At 47.0% G+C, this 22,581-nt stretch overlaps 1 protein-coding gene across 3 annotated transcripts in view; it reads left to right on the forward strand.

The window, feature by feature from the left end:
* The first annotated feature begins 11,035 nt into the window (after nucleotides 1-11,035).
* zeb2a (zinc finger E-box binding homeobox 2a) overlaps nucleotides 11,036-22,581 on the forward strand; it is a 41,233-nt gene continuing 29,687 nt past the window's right edge. The window contains exons 1-2 of one of the 3 annotated variants that reach the window (XM_031730174.2): nucleotides 11,036-11,333; nucleotides 11,995-12,109. In XM_031730174.2, coding sequence (XP_031586034.1) covers nucleotides 12,037-12,109 — 73 coding nt within the window. In that variant the 5' untranslated portion in view covers nucleotides 11,036-11,333; nucleotides 11,995-12,036. Of the gene's footprint in view, nucleotides 11,334-11,850; nucleotides 12,110-22,581 lie in introns of those variants that run through there. The other 2 variants (XM_039599967.1, XM_031730182.2) reach the window with 2 other exon arrangements.

Below are 22,581 nucleotides of genomic sequence, written 5' to 3' on the forward strand. Positions count from 1 at the left end.
GCACCTTCATAACTGGTGCTATTTGTACAATGTAAAATATTTGGTTGTTGCCTTAATTAAAATGCTTTTTGTACTGTGACATTTATTGACATTGTGGGGTTTTTTGTGTAGTTTTACATAACACTCCATCACTTCTACCTGTTCCCATGCAAGGGGTGACTGAAGCATGCATAGTAAGTTGGGAGATATATATATATCTATATATCTAGAGAGAGAGAGAGAGAGAGAGAGAGAGAGAGAGAGAGAGAGAGAGAGAAAGAAAGAAAGTAAATAATACCCTCACGGGAAAATCGATATCTCTCTATGAGCACACTGTCGCGCTGAGCTAAAGGATCCTGTCTATCCCGCAATATACGCTGAATTCTGGAAACTCTCCTTATCAATCTTGCACCTTCCGCAATGGGTTGCTCACATACAAACGGACAGGACATGGCTGCGACAGACTTCCCAAATCCACCTTCGCTTTTATAGCCGTGGTCTCTCATCTTGATTATTAATTAGTAATTTACTATTACTACCCTAAAATATGAATTACATCTGAAATAATCAAATACATGACATAGAATGATTAATAGTACATTTCCCTTTTTTTCGGAAATGACCTGTATGTATCTGTATGACATCAATAAAAGAATCAAATGCTGCATTATCTTTAGTTACATTGATAATATTTATTTATGGTAAAACAGTGGAGAAATATCGCTGTTGCTTTCGTATAAATGAAGCGGACATACCTGAGTGGCCGCGATCTAATCCTGTTTACATAAAGTAAACCTGCTCCCGAGCACACTCAGACACACACACTCTATGTCTGCCTGTGTGGGAGCTGCTGTTTGCTGTGTTGAGTTGGAGGTCAGGTGGAGGTCAGGTGGAGGCAGTGCCTAATGTCCAGCTCCGGTTCGGTCGTGACCTCTGACCTCGGTGAACTCTGTCCTACCAGGTCATCTAACGGGAAGCTCATTTGATCCTGTTAGAATCACAGAAGATTGTGGGTGGGGCTTCCTGTGATTGACAGGTCATCGATGGATGATCTGGCGAATATGATGGATACCGAGTGACATCACAACCTTTGTGGTGTTGGTGACGTACAGCAGAGCACAAACACAACATCTTCAATGCTCTTCACAAATTAATTTCATACAAACAAACTGCAGGCTCTTCAGCCAAGATGACTCTTTACCACCTCCTCCTCACAGTCATCTCTCTCAGATGAAATCTCCTGTGTTTACTTTGTTTTTCCATTCGGGTCCAAACTTAGCTCGAGGTAAACCAACCCCACAGGAGGCCAGCGGCGAGCTCTCCTCTTTGCTCCAGGTCTGGTTCTCAGTCCGGTTCTGGTTCAGGTTCAGGTGTTTAATTGTGATGAAGCCTGGCTGTCATGGCAGTGTCTCTGAGCATCTGCAGCAGCGACTCTGAAGCTCTTTAAACAGCGCTGTGGAGGCAGCAGGTGGCGACGCGTGCGGCGTGCAACCTCGCTGGCCTGATCCAGGATCTGCTCTTCAGCTCCATCACATATGGCGGTACCGCAGCAGTGCACGCACCCCTGAAGGGTCGCATTATGTTTGACTCCACCATCTGCCCACCGCCTGCAGGCTGTGTCAACACGTTGCTCGCTGCCTGTGTGACTTCACCTGCTTGAAGCAGCTTCACCTCCATCAGCTCAAATGACAGGAAGCTGTTTCACCACCCCGTCTTTCCCCATGCCGGGCTGGTGGCAGCTTCTCACAGGTGAGGTTTCTCTAAGAGGAACTTCATCTCATTTCAACAAGCCACGAGGTGTCCCAACACACTCTGACACAGTGTGTGTGCTGGTTTCTGCACACGTTCACCTCACACATGCACACGTGCCCTAAAGTATGTGGACACACCCACAGCCCGTTATCCCTGTGAAGACTGAACCAGGAAATTATTGCCATGTTAGGTGTTTTGCTAATGAACCTGTTGCTGTTTGACGTCACTTCCTGTTTGTCTGTTGGACCTGACACTTCACCATTATATCAGGACTGTGATGGTTTGCCTGCAGATGTGAGGGGGATTCAAACATCTGTTTGAATCACATGATTAAGGTAGGAATATTTACCCCACGTGGGGGTCAGAGGTCAAAGAAGAAACACAATAGAAGTCAGCAGACTACAATAGAGTAGAAAGTCTGTGTGAAGATGAGTGGAGCGGAGGGCTGAAATCAGAGTCCAGATGTTGGTCTCACAGATGTGCTGTGGGTGCACAGTGACATGAGGATGGAGCACTGTGATTGGCTGATTGTTGTCACATGGTGCTGAGGTTGGTGTGAGTCCAGCTGATAAAGACTAATATAGACTTTCCGATGGCAGTAAATAGCTCCATGACTCAGCTGATCAGTAACATCCAATCACATTTAAACTGAGGCCCGCTTGTCTCCGTGGAAACCTGGAAGCCTCTCGCACCAGGCCGATGGAGCTCCTCAGCCGTGGAGGATCGATCCTCACACTCTGACCCTCTGGCTCTGTGAGGAACACCTGAGCCTGTGACAGCTGCTAATCTGTGGCTGCTCCACCCACACAGAGCTCTCCTCCCCCTGCTGGATTCACCTGCTCATGCTTCCCTACACTTTATCTGCAGGAAACAGACTCCTCCACCTCCACCCACAACTTGCTGCGGGACTTCTCACAGGCTCCAGACCTGCAGTTGAGATCATTATTTCATTATTTCAGACATAACACAGAGTTCATCTCACTCTACCTGCAGCTCAGAAGCTGCTCTGTCATCTCCACCTTCACTCTGCTGCTCTGCATTAAACTCGTTCTGGCTGTGACCCAGGTTACCTGTTCATCCCAATATCAGGGCTTCAAAGGTAAACGTGGTACAATTCAAACAGTCCTCCGAAAGACACAAACACAAAGCAGTGAACAACCCGCTGGACTCGTCTGCACGCAGGAGGTGTTGATGCAGCAGACACAGCCTGAGACACACTCACAAGTTTACACAGTGTAAACGGTCATAACCAAGTTACAGCCACAGCACTGCATAGCCCGCTAACATGGACACTTTAAATAAAAGGCTAGATTTAAAACTGCAGCAGGTTTCATACAAGTGTATTTTTTTCTTTTCATTTAATAATCGAGTCCACATTAGTATTATTATTAACAGCTACATCCACCCTGGGGGAAAACTAGTGAGGGGGACCATCAGGACCAGGCTGAGGTTTGGAGAAACTTCCTCCGTTTCTTTCATCACAGCTGTCCTGTGCCAGATGTTCTGTTGACCCACTGAGAGAGGCATCATTTCAGAAACATCAGGGAGGCTGAAGCTCATACACGGATCAAGCAGGACTCATGACCTTCACCAGCAACTCCCTCAAAGGGAAATCTTCAGAACTCCACAGTAGGCCTGAAGTACTCAGATAATCCTCAGAGGCTCTGGAGTTTTACATAATGATATTGGCCTGGCCGCCACCTGGCTCACATTGCACCCGACCCCTATGGTACCTCCTGCGGGTGGTGGGCCTACAGGAAGATGGGCCCATGTCCCTTTTTTGGGCTGTGCCGGGCCGGGCCCCATGGACTAAGGTTTGGCCACCAGACGCTCGCCCTCGGGCGTGGCACCAGTAATCCTATCCCGGGCAGGGTGAACTGTTCTCTCGATGGTCTTCTCATAGGGGTCTTCTGAATCGCTCTTTGTCTGGTCCTTCACCCAGGAGGAGAGAGGGAGGTCTGGGCTTCTCTGCTTGGGCTGCTGCCCCTGCGACCCGGCCCCGGATAAGCAGAAGAAGATGGATGGATTTTTAGTCCTGCAGAACGTTATATATTTAAAAATATATCATCCTCGCTGGTTACTCTGGCATGAATGACTCTGAATTACTTTATGGTAAATAACAGACTATTGGCAAAAAACTGTGAAAGAATTCCAGACGACAAGTGTGTAGTTCAACATACAAGTGACGACCTTTGACCTTCATCAGGTTTTATTTAATTGTGTCAGAGAAAACATCAAGTGCTCTTCATACAGTCAGTGTTTAACTTTATCAATAAACAGCTGCAGCTTTCACTGACAGCACATGTGGTGCTTTAACCTTTGTACTGTTGTCATTAGTTTTGTAGTTAACATGTGAACATGATGGATGATCTGTCTGCTGTCACTGGGAGGTGCTGAGGTCTGAATCTGAGGACGGCTCCTGTAATCACAAAGACAACAGAATCATCACAAACTGAAATATAAAGTTTATCCCTCAGATCTGAAATACAGCTGATCCTTCTCTGTCCTCACACACCCAGGATCTGATCTACAGTTCTGCTGACAGCTGAGCTGTTTATTAAAATAAGCCTTATATACTCATGTTTTTCCAATATAATATTGACCTTTGAGTTGTTGGTGCTTTGTAAATGGAGATCTGCACAGATGAGATGATGGAGCAGGTTTGAGTCCTGGTTCAGTCTGCTGCTGCATCCTGGTCTCCAACATACGGAGGTGTTATCAGCAGTGTGTGAGCTGCTGCCTGGGCATATGTAGTATATGAGTTTATGTACCGAGTAACAGTTCAGTACATAAATATTGGGCTTTGCTATTTTAATCTATAGTTCATGACTAATGAGGGGTTACTTTAAAAAAAATGGTCTTACTGTCCTTACAGATGTGACAGGAGACAGAACACATGCTGCTGTTTGCACAGGAGCTGAAGCAGAGTCCAGCCTGTTGCTCTTACAGTCCAACACTCATAATAAAAGTACAGTAACGGCAGTGTTGGACAAGTTACTTTGAAAAAGTAATTAATTATAGTTACTAGTTACTTCTTCAAAAAAGTGACTGAGTTAGTAACTGAGTTACAAGATTCTAAAAGTAATTAATTACTTGAAAAGTAACTATTGCGTTACTTTAAAAAAAAAGTTTAACCCTCTGGGGTCCAGGGTATAATTGGCCATTTTTAACTACTTTTGATTTCCCCTCCACATTTCACCTTTAAAAACTGTTTATTTGCCTTGTTTGGTATCATGCTTTTCAGCACAACCTCACGTGTCTGAATTTACAGTTATGTTTTCATTTTGACAGACTGTATTAACACAATTGATCTAAAATCAGACAGAAAACATAAAATCCGAGTAGAAAAGGTTACATTTTTTACTGTAACAACCACAAACATGTTTAATGAATCATATTTCATAACTTTAAATGCAAATATAAATTGTCAATTTTAAAATCATATGCACAGGTTTTGCAAACATCAAAGTTATTTGCATCCATTTACCTTTTACCCTTTTTTTATAACTATTTCAAACTATTTACATAACAATCAGCTGTTCTGCATTCAATAAGATGCCACACAAATTATTTGTGCCACTGCAAATATTTCTGTCCACTATAAAGGAGAACATCACAGCCTGATACCTGCAGGTCTGACAGCAGCAGGTGTATCACTGCTCCTGTTTTCATTCAGCAGTCGCCTCATTGTTCTGACACACAACACAAAACTATCCTCTACACTACACACTAACTACACAAGACAACACATTAACTACACACATAGCTGGACTGGCCATTGGGCATACCGGGCATTTGCCCTGTGGGCCGATGGTGGTTTTTCGTTTTTATGGGCCGATGGTTTTCTTTTTTTTTTTCTTCTTCTTTTTTTTTCCGTAACGGTATGAACACTGAAAGGTGGTGGATTGGCCAGATGCTGGGAGATGTGTAAAAATAACTCAGTTGTTTGGTGGTGGCTATTGCGGAGCTTCCAGAGATTCAGTAACATTAGCAAGTGGTGGAGGCCAGCAGATGCAACACGCTGGCAGGTGGATGACGGAAACGCAGAAGGAGCAGAGACCCGAGGCAGTGAACTGAACTTCAGGTAAGAAGTTATGACCTGCAGTCTATCTGGGTCAGATATAAACCAAGTTTAGGTGGAGTTTATTTTCGTTGTGCTGACTTTTTACAGTCAGTTACAATAACTCGTACTGCGTACTAGCTAGCATGACGGAGTTTATATACAGCTGGGCGGGTGCTGTGATATTATTGATGTTGAACTTGTTTTATCTTATTTTATTTATAAGGTTAATTATTAGAGTTTCCAACCGTCCTGTAAAAAACGGAATCGTCTCGTATTCAGAGAAAATATTATGCGTTTCGTGTTGAGGTGAAAAGGAGCACAGTTTGTCCCGGACTTCAGCTACAATGAAAAAGACACAGCTGGAGTTATTCTGTGTCTCTGCTGCACAGCTGCCTCTTCTTCTCTCATTCTCCCCCTCCCTCTGCTGTTTCTACTTCAATCATGAAACTGATCAATGATCAGCTGATCGGCTTTTCTCTCTTGTTTGTTTATCGCCCACTTTGCACCAGAAACAGGAAACCGGATGTCGCGCTAAACAACAGCAGGACGTTTAAGCTTAAACAGCTGTTGTTAGAATTTATTTAATATTAATTTCTACTATCAGCTGATGTTTGCTGGAGCACAGCTGTAAAAGCTGCTGGTCATGATATCGGTTTGGTTATCTGGTGAGAGGGAAACATGAAGATGAAACCAGGAGATGTCCTTACTGAATCATCAGAGCTGAACAGGTGATGGAGAAACAGGTTTACCTGTTAGGTGACATGAATGAGTTGAAGGGAAGTTATGAACTGTTTCTGAGAGACAAATAACACCAGGATCCTTTTCTATGTAGCTCACAGCTGGTAACTGTGCAGGTCTAGCAAAGTTTTGCCAGGGGGCCAGGTAGGGCATTAACAGGGAGAGGGGGGCACAAAGAAATACTTTTCATTCTTATTCTCATTTAAAATGTCTCGCTTTTAACAAATAATTATCTGAATCTTACAACAAACGTTTTCATCTGATGTAAAATGTATAGAAATCCATTATTGTACATAGTAATTTTTTTAGTCTCATCATATTTTCTTCAGAAGTAGCTAAGTACTGTATATGATGCCAGTATTTTCCCACATTTTCTAGATTCTGTACCAGTACTGTGTGTAAAATGCCATCAAAAAGTCAATTAAGTTTTTCTTTCTCACCTGTCTTTCTGTCTACTTTCACTTTTTAAAGGTTGCCATGTTAGAAAAAATATTTTCCCCTGTCATGCTGTTTATTGATGTGGCAAATGTATGGTTTATGAAAATATATCTAAATTTGTCATCAGTAATCAGTAATGATCATGTCTTAATTTCAGGTTTTCACCATGTGTTGTAGAAAGTTCAGGAGGTTAACTCGACCAAGCAGTCTACTTTCGGGTACTGTTTAGAATACCAGAATAGGGAGGATGGTGTAGGTTTAAGTTTATTAGACTGATACATATATACCAACAAGACAGTGTACATCACTGTGACAACAGCGTTTGTTTTCATTCAAAGGCTTTATGGTTTTTCCTATAATACCTGGTGGGCCGGTCTCTAGTCAAAATGCCCGATTTTTTGTCCCAGTCCAGTCCTGACTACACACTCCAAACAGGCTAAACGTCATAAATCTCTCACATCTCAAAACTCGCTCTCTCTCTTTTTCTACTGTCTGTCTCTCTCTCTCTCTCTTTCTCTCTCTCTCTCTCTCTCTCACTCGCCGTCACTCCTAAAACTTCCCCCTCTTCCTAAACAACCAAATGTCATGTTTCCATATCATTTTCGACATGGTGCATTTTTCCACCAACACGAACGGGCTGTTTTTTGTTTTGTTTTTTTTATTTTCTGCTCATAACCAGAGAGTGCTTGCTACCGCTGTCCTTAGACGTAAACGTGACGAAACTATTGAGGAAAAAATGCCGCATATATATTGTTTATCATGACTCTGGTTTTACGTGGCCTATCGACACAATTTATAAACTGGTATATATCACCTTGTTGCTTTGGCATCTTAAAGTGGTCATGTGATTGGCTTACCACGACTGCTTTGTTCTTCCTCAGTCAAACAGCAGCACTCATGCGACTGTTTTGCCTCCTTAGCTCCAGGTGTTGTGCCAAAAATGAAAATCGGGATTGCCGTCCGGGGTCCGTCACAGTAATTAGTTAGTAACTGAGCAGCCCGGTGCGTTTCTCTTCATTTCCTTAGTCAGGGTAAATCCATTCACCTGCTCAGATTAGCTAAACGAACTTTACAAAACGGGTTTCCCTGACAACCGAGTGCTCATCTTAGTTAGCTTGCTAAGGACATTAGTTACGGATTAGCTTACAAACACATTTAACTTACCTCGAGTCCGTCTGTCGGGTAGTCCAGTTTACTGAAGAACACCTCAGGCTGTCTGTTTGATACAGTCGGTCGTGGTTTTGTAACGTAAACGCTGTTAGATCATCCATGTTTTCCACAGTCATTAGTTTTAACCTGTCTGATGACCTCACAGCTCCTGATGACCTCACACCGTTCTGAAGGCAAACGCGTGATGATTATACAGTGCAGGTGTTTCGTTTTCGTGCTAACGTCAGGTTTCCATGGGCAGCTGAAGCTTACACTGACTCAGATGTACACGCTGTTAGTTTAGCATCAAGCTAACAGTGGTCAGTTATCCATCCATACCTGCTCTTCCTGATTTCCAGGTCTCAGGTGGCAGCTTTTTAAGGAGATACTCCCAGACCTCCCGCAGTTCCTCTAAGCAACTCCTGGATATTTTCTGTGTGGAAACACCTGAACTTTGACCTTTGCTGTATCTGATGAAAGGTTTCTTACAGTGTGCAGAGGTGAAATGAGGACCTGAGCCTGCACATCCTTCATCCTGCTCACTCTGCTGAGATTAAAGAGGAGCAATAAGACTCTCCTTCTCCTTCACCACAGCCTGGCGCTCTGCCTACCTGCCGGGCTTTTCACAGGTACAAGTTAATCCTCCTGCTGAGCCGCTCACATTAATTGAAAGTCAAAGCGTCTGAAAAGCTCTGCAGCTTTTACTTGGGAGGACAAAGTAGCAGAGGAGGCTACAGTGATGAAGGTCAGAGCCCAGACAGAGGAGGTCCATCTGTAAACCTGCTCAGGGATTAATGGGACTGATGCTGAGGACTGATGATTGATGCTGTACACATTAGAGATCAGAGGTTTGGAAGGTTAACTCCTTGTGTGTTTTATACTGTTTTTACTTCCTGTAACCCTTGTTATTGTCTGACCAAGTTCACCTCATGGTTCACTTCAAGTCTTCCTCGTAATGCTCTGTTTCTGGATTTGCCTCCTGTTCCTAACTATAACTATAACAGTATCTGCAACTGTAAATATAACTATAACTGTAAATGCAATTGTAAATAAAATTGTAAATGTACCTGTAACTATAACTGTAGATGTAACTGTAGATGTAACTGTTGATGTAACTGTTGATTCAACTATAACTACAACTGTAAATGCAACTGTAACTATAACTAGAATGTATGCATATATATTTTTAGAACTATAAATTCTTCACTGTAACTATAGCTGTAACTGTAGATGTAATAGTAACTATACCTGTATATGTAACTAACAATACATCTAGGTGCAATTGTAGTTGTAACTATAACTGTAACTGTGTCTGTAAATATACTTATAACTATAACTGTAAGTGCAACTGTAGATGCAACTGTAATTATACCTGTAAATGAAACTGTAACTATAACTGTAGATGTAACTGTAACTATAGCTGTAACTGTAACTGTAGATGTAACTGTACCAGTATTTGTCGATTCAACTATAACTACAACTGTAAAATGGTAATGGCCTGTATTTGTATAGCGCTTTACAACTGTAGATGTAACTGTAACTATAACTATAAGTGTATATGTATATATATTTATAAAACTATAAATTTTACACTGTAAGTATAGCTGTAACTGTAGATGTAACAGTAACTATACCTCTAACTCTAAATGCAACTGTACCTATATTTATAACAATAACTGTTACTGTCACTATAGCTGTAGATGCAACTGTAGAAGGTTCTATAACTGTAGATGAAAGTGTAACTGTAACTATGCAGATGCAACTGTAACTATATAAATGTAAATGTAACTGTAGATGTAACCGTAACTATAACTGTAGATACGGGAGAGAGTGTCTGCGTGTATGTGTGTGTGTGTACCATGTTTAGACATCTATGTGAGGACCAAACACTAGCATGCTACTATACTTGTGGGGACCAGGAGTCCTTATGAGGACAAAGCGCCCGTCCTCACAAGTTTGAAGGTCATTTTAAGGCTCAAAATGTGGTTTTAGTGACAGGGTTACAGTTAGGTTAGGGTTTGGTTTAGGCTAAGAATTAGGGGTCATTTTTGATGGTTAGGGTAAGCATTATGTCAATTACATGTGCCCACAAGGATATGAAAACACGACTGTGTGTGTGTGTGTGTGTGTGTGTGTGTGTGTGTGTGTGTGTGTGTGTGTGTGTGTGTGTGTGTGTGTGTGTGTGTGTGTGTTGAGCACAAAGATCGCGGATGGATTCCAGGACATCGTCGATGATGATGATAAAGAATCCTTCAGTTCTGTTTTTATTTCTTTTCTATTTTTGCTTTTTATGATTATTTTTAACAACTGTAAACAAAATATTGACATCTTTATTCAGTTGTATTTTCATCTCTTTTAAATCAAGTAAATGCATTTTTACCAGATTATATAAATGTCTGCAAATATATTTGATAACTTGAGGGGGTAGGGACAAATAAGTAAATACTTCTGCCTACTCCTTTTCAAACAAATAATGAAATGATATTTTATAATGATTGCGAAGACACATGTTTGAAATGTTTGAAATAAAAAATGAACTGAACTGAACTGAACTGAATATATTTCAATTTAGCATATTTTTACCGGTATTATAACAAAAGACATATTTTAGACATATTTTATTATCATTATAAACGTATTGCCGCATTTTTAGATTTTCTTTCTATGTAGTCAAAACTTCTTGAACAGAGTTTATTAGGGGGGGTTTTTTGTCATTGTTTAAATGTGACGTCAACTTCTTTCGTCTGTTGGTCAAACTAAAAAAGAACCACGTGACCACTGTTCCAAGTGAGAAACACCTGCGGAGTTCGGAGCAGTCTGCGCATGCTTGTGATCTGCAGCTCAGTGAGCGCAGCGCGTGCCTCTGCACAGCGGCTTCACCTGTCCAGGTAATCTACCTGTGAGCCAATCAGGTGCAGGCTCAGGTGAGCGCGTATGGCCACAGGAACCTGCAAATTAAAGTGTGTGTGTTGGGGGGTCATTATTCCTCCTCGCGCAGATAGGTGGCGCGTGCTGCCGAGGCTCTCGCGCTGTTTGTGATGCGGACAGAAAATCGGTGACGGCGGGAGGAGCACGCGCACACCGGAGCAGCCCGACCCGCAGCCCGGACTCTCCGCTTCGACTCAGCGGGACTCTGCGGCCGAGTTCTGGTACCGCTCTGCGGGAGGCTCTCCTGCCTCCCTGCCGCCTCCTCCCGGAGCCTCGCAGCCTGCCGGTAGGTACCCGTTCCTCCTCTCCTCCAATCAATGCGCTCCGCTCACCTGCCTGCTCTACCTGTCCGGACAGGTGAGCGCAGGCGAGCGCGCTCCCGCCACCAGGTATTATCCGGATGCAGGTGTTGAGCCTGCGCTCCGGGGCCGGGAACGGGTGGATGGAGGCAGGCTGGCCGGGGAGGATGAGGTCGTTCCCGGCGTGCCTGCGCTCCGCTCCCCGCTCTCTCCGGATGAGATGGGGAAATGTTGACCTGCGCGCGCACGATTATACAACTGCAGGCCTGAGTGTTGAGCTTATATAAGCGCACTCTCGGCCTGATACTCTGATATCGATCATGTATTGATGAGTGATTGGTTTTAATTTTACACCTAAAATCAACAAGTTCACTGACAGGAGGAGGGACCGAGAGTGTGTGTTTGACTTGTGTGTCAGTATGAGTGTTTGTGTGCGTGTGTGTGTGTGTGTGTGTGTGTGTGTGTGTGTGTGTCTCCTCCTCCTCTGTCACAGCGCCACACACTCCGCTCAGATCAGGCGGACGGGCACGCGGGGCGGAGGTGCGCAAACTCCCAGAAAGTGAGCGCAAAGTGTGCGCACGTTAGTGTGAGCGCGAGGTCCGCGAGGGGCTACTGCTCCGGGATTTACTGTGTGTGTGCCGCCGTCAGCAGGAGCAGAAGGAGCAGCAGGAGCCGCGGACTCAGTGATCAATGAAGCCGGAGATCATGGCGGAGGGTCCCCGCTGCAAGAGACGAAAACAGGCCAACCCCCGGAGGAAGAACGGTACGAACACACACACACACACACACACACACACACCGACTCACACACTGTCACGGCCCCGGGCACGGCGCGTGGGGCCGGCCTCAAACTTTCTGACGGGACCGGGAGGCGCTGCTCCGGGCGGGGCGGAGGTCTGCGCTCAGCTGGGCACGAGGACCGTTACACGCGCGCAGACCTGCGGGTCCGCGCGGAGCCGTGGAGTTCATTCCCATGTTTGTTTATTTTATGTGAAAACAAACAAACGGACAGGTGAGAGGGACCGGAAGTGAAAGAGAGTTTGGACTGTTTGAGTTTTTGTGTCACACTTTGTGAATTTTGGTTTAAACATTTAAACTTTCATTTCCTCGAAACACGTTTGAGCCTCACAAACACAAAATCCGTGAAAATGAAATCATTTGTTTTTATTAGATGAGATACAAGATAACTCTTTGCTGTCTCTGCACGGTCATGCACAGTGTATGTGTGTATGTATATATATATACATACATACATGTACAATAGTACAACGAAAGATTTTGTCTCCTGTGTTTTCACGCTGCTGTGGTTTGTCCCCGTCTCTTGATGTGGCTCCGTCTCCTCCTCTCGGGGTCCTCGGGGGGTTGTTGTTGATGGGGTGGAGGTCACGGTGACGGTTCGGGGTGGGGGGGTGTAAGAGGATCTGAAGGGCCTCCTCCACCTCTGGCTGTCCCATCCAGCTGTGAGGCTGCAACTGTTTGTCCTGCTGCTTTTTGTCTCTCGTGGGTTTTTCTCTGAGTCTCCATGGTCTCTTCTCTTTGGGTGGAGAAGAAGGAGGAGGTCACATGTCATAAAAGTGCACACGGGTTTGTTTTTGGGTCGCGTTTAAATTTAAACGGAGCTGATGTGGTGAAGAAATCACAGGTTTGAGTCCGAGTCTGTCTGTGTGAGTCGAGGATTCCTGCACAGCCGAGCCGCCAACAGCAATGACTGTGTGTGTGTGTGTGTGTGTGTGTGTGTGTGTGTGTGTGTGTGTGTGTGTGTGTGTAGGGCGACCCCTCCTGCAGCCGTGTCAGGCCGCCTGCTGCACCATTCATGCCACATGTCTCACAGCCGTGTCATTGTCCCGGCGGTGCAGGAGCCGCTTTAAAGCAGCATCTGTGACACAAAGACGGAGCAGAGCCTAGACCTGAACCCCAACCTGGACCAGGATCTGGACCAGGACCAGGAGGTGGACCTGGTGGTTTCGGCCTCATAGATGTGTGGATGCAGCTGTGTGCGCCTGATGGAGGTTTCTGTGGATTATGTGGCGAACCCCTGAAGGCGCGGGGACGGCCAGCTCTGATAAACCTCGCCTCCACACGCGATCCAACATCAGCAGAGGTCGTGCACACTCTGCTGTGTTGGTGTGTGTCTGTGTGCATGTGTGTCTGCCGTCACAGCCGAGTGTTTCATGTTGGTAAGGTTTTTATTCAGAGACAGAGACGCTGTGAATCTACTGAAATGTGTCGGACACTGAACACGAAGCATGCTCACCGCTCAAGACGAGCGCCGCTGCAGACGAGCTGTAAATACGCACAAACGCACAACTGTTCAGGAAATATTCAGAAACACACTGAGGCTCAGGCTGTCAGTCCTCACTGCAGGGCCCAACACCTGTAACATTTGGAGTCATTGATTCCAGCATTCAGGCGGATCCCAGATCAGCAGGTGACCCCTGACAGGTCAGAGTGTGTGTGTGTATGTGTGTGTCAGATTGAAGTGTTATCATCACAGAGCGTGCTCAGTGCGTGTGCTTCACCACTTCGGGGGAATTTTACTGACAGCTCTTCATCGTTCGGTCGTCAAACATTTTCACTTCCTGTGTTTTACACTGTGTGTGTGTGTGTGTGTGTGTGTGTGTGTGTGTGTGTGTAAACTGGCTGACGTGCTGACCCCCCCCCGTTAGGACCTGCTGTGTGCCTGTCCGTTGGTGACGGTCCAGGTTTATGTCCCCGTAAAGCTCCCTGGTCCGTTGTCGTGCCATCGCTCTCCTCCTCCTCCTCCTCCTCCCTGACCTCAGTGTCTTTCATATCTGCCCCCTCCTCAGTAAGCGCCCCCCTGGGGGCAGAACAAAGAAAGCACTGCTCTCTTCGTCCTTAATCAGCACTCAGAGGCTGCAACGGCGCTGGGAACGCTCGCTACGCCACCTCACATGAAAAGAAAGATGGAGGGCAGAGAAAAGCAGTGAGGTTAATAAAAGAAAGTAGGAAGGTGGATGAAGGTGTGTGTATGGCCTGCATTAAGCCCCTCCCCCTATGATTTGCGCTCAGCTTCGTTTTCCTCGCCCCTACTCATCCTCTGAACTTTATGGCGACCCTTAAACACGCAGCTGTCAACTGACTGGGTCGGAGGATGTTTATTAATGTGTTCATGATGTCACAGCTTTGGTCCCGCCCATCACATTTGTTTCAGTCTTTCGTTTTTTGAATATTCACGGTGGGATGTCCTCCTTTTCTCACCTTTACTTTTCTGTGTGACAGAAAATATTTATTTTAAATGAATCCTGTTTTTATTTTTCTGGATTTAATTTTATTTTTCATGTTTTTCTTTTGGTTTTTGTTCAATTTTGATGTTCAACTCGTGTCAAAGAATAATTTCTACAGGAACGACTAACGAGGATTTAGAGGGCAGCTTTAATGTGTTTAAATGAACGTGTGTGTGTGCGTGCGTGCGCGATTGTGCAGGATTGCCCGCCTGCCTCCCTCGTCCCTCCGCTGTGCTGCAGCATCAGGTCCCTCACAGGTCAGGAATCAAGTTTAAAATGCAGCATGTGATATGAATCCCTAATTTTTGAGCCCCCGCCCTCCCAGTGTGCTTTTATTGTGAATGACTGCAGATTATTTGCCCCCCCCGGCAGGATTTAGGCAGATTTACTTGAGCAAACACCTCTGGTGGGACAGGGAGGAGGAGCCCGGCCGGCTCGCTGAAGAACGGGCCCTTTGTTCAAATTGTATTAACAACACGAAGTCTGCTTAATGCTGTCCTGCCAAAATAAAACGTCCCATCACAGTGACATCACTGTCACATGACCAACAGAAACAGTGAGTTCAGACTGATGCATTCATCGTGGGTTTAAGTTCATTAAAAACAGAAAGCACCTGATTTCTGTTTCCTTCAGACTTTTGTCGTTCTGTCAGGCATGTGTGACGCTTTTACTTTAACATTTTTATTTAGATACTTTTTTTTTTCAGATATCTTTCTTGTTGTTCGAGGCAGACATGCGTTCTCCTGCATTTCTGTGGATCATGTGTAAGTTGTAAAACGGGTCTTTACGAACAGGCCCGTGGACGTGTCTCTGTGTCTCTGAGCTGAGATCGGCCTCTCGGGTTCCTCAGACGTTCTGCTGGAGTACCGTCGGCCTGCTGTGGGCTGTAACTCCTGTCTGTGGTCGAATGAAATCCTGATGAGGTCAGCACGTCAGTTTCTGAGATGAAGTTTCGCTGCGGCATTTCTTGTTCTGAGGCTGATTTCTAGAAAAGGAAGAAGTGGGAGGTGAGACATGTGGGCTCTGTGAAGGCCTGTTCGCTCGCCTCTGCCGATCACCCTGGTGATGTCATCGCTCCTGAGCTCACAGTGGGACTTCAACAGGTAACTGTGATGCTCAGGTTGGTGTGCAGTGGAACAGTGTTGGTGGTAAACTTCTCTGCTGTTTGTCGTGTTTTAAGGCGACTGACACGTGTGTGTGTGTGTGTGTGTGTGTGTGTGTGTGTGTGTGTGTGTGTGTGTGTGTGTGTGTGTGTGTGTGTGTGTGTGTGTGTGTGTGTGTGTGTGTGTGTGTGTGTGTGTGTGTGTGTGTGTGTGTGTGTGTGTGTGTGTGTCCACCGTGTAGCCATGTGCACATTTTCTTCATGAGTGAGCGATGAGCCGTCCGGTGACGCTTTGTCGCCGTTAGCCTAAACACACGTTCACCGCCAAGGTCACGGCCGAGGTTGCCGTGCAGATAACACACAGACACACAAACACAGACACACGCACACACACACACACACACACACACACACACACACACACACACACACACACACACAGACTGTATAACAGGTGTGAGTATCATTAAAAGATTTAATTAATTTAATTTAATATTTTTAACATAATTAAAACACAAAAATCACCAAATTTTTGTTTTGGATGTTTTAACTTTATTATTTTTCATCATTCTGATTATTTACTTTACTTGTTATAATTTTTATTTTTAAAAAGAAAAGTTTCATTTTTGTAATGATTAAACTTGTATTCATCTTTTGTTTGTACGTTACAATTTTAAATTAAATAATATATTTATGACTTTAAAATAATTTCATGATTTGTCTGTTCAATTTACATTTATACATTTTAAAACAAGGTGTTATGTGTTTAAGATTTTTAGTTAGATATTATTTTATGTTTCTCCTTATAAACTTTGTGTGTTTCTCAGTTTATTTCTTTTCTTTTTATTCTTCATTTATCTTGAATTTCACTTTTTTATTTTTGAATGTTTACATTTGGTCGTTTGAGTGGTCACATGATCAGACCTGTTCGCTCTGCTGCACTCACACTCTCAATGGCCCCTCCCTCACAGCAAAGGTTTGTTTGATTGGGTCCTGCGGCAAGGTCACACACACACACACACACAGGGGGAACAATCAATAACGGATGGCTGGATTAAGGTGTCAGGACATCTATGTGTCCAGCCAGCATACGGCTGAATAACTCTTGAACACACACACACACACACACACACACACACACACACACACACACACACACACACACACACACACACACACACACACACACCTCCATATCCAGCTTTCCTATTGTCCGCTGTCCATCACCATGGCCTCCTCACGGTTCTGATTTAAACCAGTGAGGCAACCAGAGCTCATCAACACATTAAGGGATGGTACTGGGCCAGGTGAATGCTGAGGCAGTTCAGACTGACTGAAGATGCAGTGAGTTAAATTGTGGGCGTATGCTGATCTTCAGCTGAGTGGGCTGGAGGTCCTACAGAGCCTCAGGCAGAGAGTGTGAGAGACGAGCCCAGCAGCCGTTTGGAAATGAAATACTGAACTACAACTACCGAATGTTTGTGACTCCGATGGCCCGTCTCTGACCTCTAAACAGGAAGTGTGTTTTAAGGGGCCTAGAAGGAACAGAGTTTGCTCTCCTGCCCGTCTCCCTGAGTTTGTGTCTCTGGAGGACTTGGCTCACTTTCACCTCTGGAGTTCAGGAGGATTTTCTGTCCACTCAGAAGAACGTCCTCGGGCCACGTCCCGGTCACTGATCTGCCAATCAAAGTAATGAGGCACTGCTTGGTGCAAGCTCACCGCCTCGGGCCCGGTCCTGCCGGACTGCCCTCAGAGTGTGAGGTAATGGAGCTGACACTCCTGTCAAAGCTGCTCGTAGAGGCTGGGCTGAGGGAAACTTCTCCACCTCTGCGGCGCGGTGAACACCCGAACGCGGCGAGCTACAAGAACTGAGCCCGCTCAGTTAGAAACAACGAGTGTGTAGGCAGGGACTGGGTGGGTGTCCTGCAGGGTCATTACATACCCTGAGCCTTCAGCATCATCGGAGTCATCATCCTGGCGCGTCGGGCTGAAGGTCATTGTCCAAACACACACAGACTCAGACTAATGACCGCAAAACACTCAAATAATAAATCTTTTTCACTGTGTAAAAAAATTAAACAGGAAGTCCACCAAGAAACACAAAAGATGAGTCTGAGTCCTTACGGTTCTCACCAGCATGTAAAATGATTTGCTGCATGAGTGGGCGTGGCAGTAAGTGTAGGCGGGGCCTCAGGGCTCATCTGACTCGGTGTGTGTGTGTGTGTGTAGTGCTGTGACAGCTGAAGGCTGATGGAACCTTCTCCTCCTTCTTCTTCTTTGTGTCTGAGCGCTGTGACGGCACAGTCTGCGTTTGCCTCACTGCTGAGAGTATTCATACAGCCACGGGTCACGGTGACGCGGACGAAGATGAAACTCATCATTGTCGCTTACACAGGCTCTTTTCAGGTTTCCACTGGAACAGTCATTTGATTGAAACGAGACCATGTGATCAGGGTGACATCAGACAACTTCCTGTTTAAATAAAGATTGAGAACAGGACACGTTCAAATCTTTTTGTAAAGTCTCGGTCTGAGTGTTCGCCGACACCACGCCGCCTCCTCACACCGATCCCACAATGCCTTTCACTGATTTCTCTCCCGGCCTTGGTTCCCACGGTGACGGGCTGATCGGTCGTCCACCTTTGAGCCGAGAGGCTGTGAGAAGTCTCGTGCACGGCCTCTGTTTGCCGTGGGATTACCAGACTTTGGTGTGGGTGGGGGGCGTAAAGGTAGCCATGGGGAGGACCTCCCGTGGGCCAGGAATGCCGGTCAGGTCAGGGGAGGAGAGGCCGGGGCAGCGAGGGACACTTGGGGATGGGGCAGGTGCCTTTGTGAGTCTGTCAGCCATCAAAGGAGCAGGCGGAGCTGAAAAGGTTAGGGGGAGAATAATCCCCCTCCCAGCCGTGAAAGTCCTGCAGCCTGACAGACGCTTCATTCTCCCTCAGCCCGCCACCTTTGTCCACGCCGCCTCATTACAGCTCAACACACATGTGTCAGAACGCACCGGGCGACGTACAGCGCCTCAGAGTCATCGGGACAACAAACTCACAGCAGCAGGAAACGCATGCAAGCAGAAATAACCTGTCCTCATAGAGACACACAGCTGATCCTTTTATCATCGGGCACAGGAAGTAGATGTGTGTTAGTGATCAGAGTGTGGAACGGTCCTGTAACCGCGCTGAGCCACGGTGCCGTTACAGTCAGCTGTGACCTCTCTGACAGCACAGAGGCAGGAAGACACGGGAGAGCAACAGGAAGTCTGGCTGCTGAGGAGGAGGAGGGCGATGGGGCGGGGGGTGTATAGGTTGCGTCATGGGACCCGAGGTGTCCCTCCTCTGACCCTTTTGTGCAGCCTGTCAAACGTGGTTAACATGCAGCCATTTATCCCCCCCCCCCACACACACACACACACACACACACACACACACACACACACACACACACACACAAACACACCCTCTGTGTACAATAGTGTGGGTGAATCGGGGCCGACGGTCGGGGGGCCCCCCTTTTCCCCTCCCCCCATATGTATATATGTATATTGATCCTCGCACCGCCATAAACAGCAGAAATCACAGGAAGCTTTCATGCTGACACCGGATCAGTTTCTGCTCCTCGGCCAGCTGAACAGTGGAGCAAAAAGCAGGTCGTCAGTCACAAAGTGCATTCTGGGTAAAGGTTCAGGATCGTTTTTCCTGAGCTCAACTCAACTTCATCAGCTCACACTCGTCAAAAAGGGCTGAACCATCTCCATCCTCTGACTGATCTCAGGCTGTATGGGTGGATTTCCTGGTGAGGCTGAGGCGAGTGCAGCAGCAGAAATAACAGCTCCTCTGAGACTCGGTCGTGGATGAGTGAGAGGAAGCCGCGGGACAGGGTCTCATTGTGTCGGCGCTGAGCACAGGCGCATCGGCTCGTCCTCGGCTGCTCGCCGCAGCCCTAATGTGGCAGATAAACCCCGGCTTTGATACGGCCTGCTCCAGTAAGCCCCTCAGCCTGCCAGCACCTGCCAGCGGGGAGGAATGCATTCATGCCCCTAACAGGATTACGCTGCTCTGTAATTGATTCGTTTGCAGTGAGGGGCGGAGACAGCACTTTGCAGGGCAGCGTTTAGGTAACGGCGCCCCAGAATTCATCCGACTGCATGTGTCAATTTTATTACATCAGTCCAGATGAACTTGAAAGGCCGGCTTTGTGAGCGCCCACTGGCTGCATGCGCCCGGCTCGGTCAATAGAGGTCATTGATATGAGCGTGCTCTTTCTTCCCCTGCCGCTCACCGTGTTGTGTTTGCGATTGATCGCTGTGACACACATGAGGCGTGTTACAGTCTGGGTGGCTTCACACATGGATGGAGGTACAGCAGTGTGACAGTACGATGGCCGGAACCGGGTCAGTCGATGAGGTGCCCGCATCCGGTCGCACATGTAGGTTAAAGCAGCACGCCGTGATAGAGAGCGCGTTCGGGCCCCACCGGTGACTTACTGAAGGCGCCTCATCATCGTCGGTGCTCTGAACATGGCTGATGTTCAGACATGTGCGAGCTGAAGGAAACTCGCGCTGACACGATGAACCATTTCAGCCAGATCAGCGCGTTAGCCTAACGCTGTGCGCCATCATTCCCCGCTGCTGGGAGCGCTTTCAGTTGCCAATGTTTTCATATTTCAGAGCAGACGGTGCTTCAGCTGGCTCGTGCTAACCCTGACGCTACAGAGGCATTGACACAGGAAGTGACAACAGATTTTTAGCCTGCTGCTAACAGCGTTGATGCTAACAGCATTGATGCTAACAGGTTGGCTGACGCGTGGCTCTGTGGGGACGCCTGGACGTGCGCTGAACCTGCAGCTGGGAGCTGCCTGTGGTGTGAGTGTGCAGCTCTTAGTGGTTATACTGGGAGTCTGTCCAGTTGCCGGGTAAACCAGTTCACCTGAAACTAATGACCCCACCAGGCTGACCTCCCCACACAACCCCACCCCTCCTCGCCTTCACCGCTCTAATGAGCCTGGGAAAAGCCCCTCCCCCCCATGGGGCCGAACTAGGTGACCCAGTGGACACAGGCCGCCCCGGGGTATCGGTGGGGGGGGGGGTCGCAGGAGCCTCTTTTGTCCTGGGCGTCTGGCACGCTGAATGTGAAGACGGTGATTTATGGCTGAGTGTACACCAGCAGAGATGAGGCGCGCACAAAGACGGTGTTAAGACCGCTTCCTGTCCCCGTTTCTCTGACAGTCCTCTTTGGTCTCAGAATCTGGGTTAAATGCAAATTGATCCGAGCGATGGCAGACAATAATCGCTGTCGGACTCGTGTATTCGTGCAACGGACCAGAAGAGAATTTAGTGAAGTCCTAGCTCAAGTCATCGACCGTACCCAAAGAAAAGCCGGTGGGTCAATGGGGATGGGTGGCAAGATTCTCAGAGCAGGCCGCGAGCTTTCTGCTGCCATGGCGAGAGGAGGAGGAGCTGGGTTCTTCATGGTGGAGCTGTTTGAGCTTCACACAGAATCACAGATGCCTCAAGTCGACTCACAGCCTTCACTCTGCTGTCTGACTGCACAGAGCCGCCATCAGCCCGCCATGGGCCTAAGCCAGGCTTTACCAAATCTGTCATGATTCATGCGTGACTCGTGTGTGACAGCGTTTACTGAGCGAGCTCAGTTGGAGCACGGCTGAGTTTTGGCATGTTAAAGGTGAACCTGACCTGAGTCAGCCTGGGTCACCGCCTGCTGTGGGCCACATCTGGGCCACGCACTCACATCTGCGTTTAAAGCCCATGTTCTCCTCTCACCTGTGCAGACCGGGTTTGATGAGCAGGTTAAAGATGCTCCTGAACTCGACGCTCACAGGAACTTCTCCCTCCACCATCCATGAATAACTAACATGGTAAATGGTAAATGGCCTGTATTTGTATAGCGCTTTACTTAGTCCCTATCGACCCCAAAGTGCTTTACACTACATTCAGTCATCCACACATTCACACACACATTCACACACAGGTGATCTTTAAACTCGATGGTGGTCTGCTCCCTGACTTCCTTAGGCTGACCCTCTAAGCCCGAGCAGGAAGCACTGAAGGTCTGTGTACCACTGCTGGACAGACCTGAAGTCTGTCACGAGCCTCAGCAGAAACTCTCTGTGAGTATTTGCAGTAGCTGGGTGCTCTGTGAGTATTCGGGATGGGTTGTGGCTATTTTCTGGTATGGCTGTGTGTGTTTGCAGTGTTTCTCTCTGCTCACACTCTAATTCTGCTTCTTCTTCTTCTGCTTTTGTTTTTCCGGTGCGGCGCAGCACTCGGACGTGTGAAAGCAGGTAAAAACGAGTGCAGATAAACAGTCACACGGCCGGCTTCCCCTTTCTCGTGTCGACACTCGGCTCGCCGGCCCTCACTTCCCTCTGCTGCGATGTGCTGACACACCGTTTCTCCGGGCTTTGGCGACCTCGTCACCGCACTGTTGCTTCTTCTTCTATTTCTGAGAACACACACACCTCCCGTTATGCCCTCACACTCTTCTTCTATTTCCTTTTCTTCTTTCACACTTCCCAATTCTGCTCCGCTCACCTCCGTGCTGAGGCTGAGGGTTCGAACCTTCAGCGCTGTGTGGGTCATGTCTTAGAGCGCGCTCAGTGAGTTCACGCTGAGTCAGCTGGATGTGACTGATGAAACCTCATGTTTGTCCAGCTCCTTTTAAGTTTGAAGTTTCTGCTCAGCTGTCCCGTTCACAGACCGGAGCCTCAGTCTGTTTCCTGCTCTGGTTCTCAATCTGGTTCCTGGGTGGTGTTGGCAGTGTTCAGCCCTCAGTGTGTTCGGCCAGTTTTCAGACAATAGTGTTCCTGCGGCCCTGCATGGACGGCATGTGTTTGTCTCTTTCCTGTTTTGCCCGGACAGTGAGGTTGTGAC

This window comes from Oreochromis aureus, linkage group 16 (genome assembly GCF_013358895.1).
Source record: "Oreochromis aureus strain Israel breed Guangdong linkage group 16, ZZ_aureus, whole genome shotgun sequence".
Taxonomy (NCBI): domain Eukaryota; kingdom Metazoa; phylum Chordata; class Actinopteri; order Cichliformes; family Cichlidae; genus Oreochromis; species Oreochromis aureus.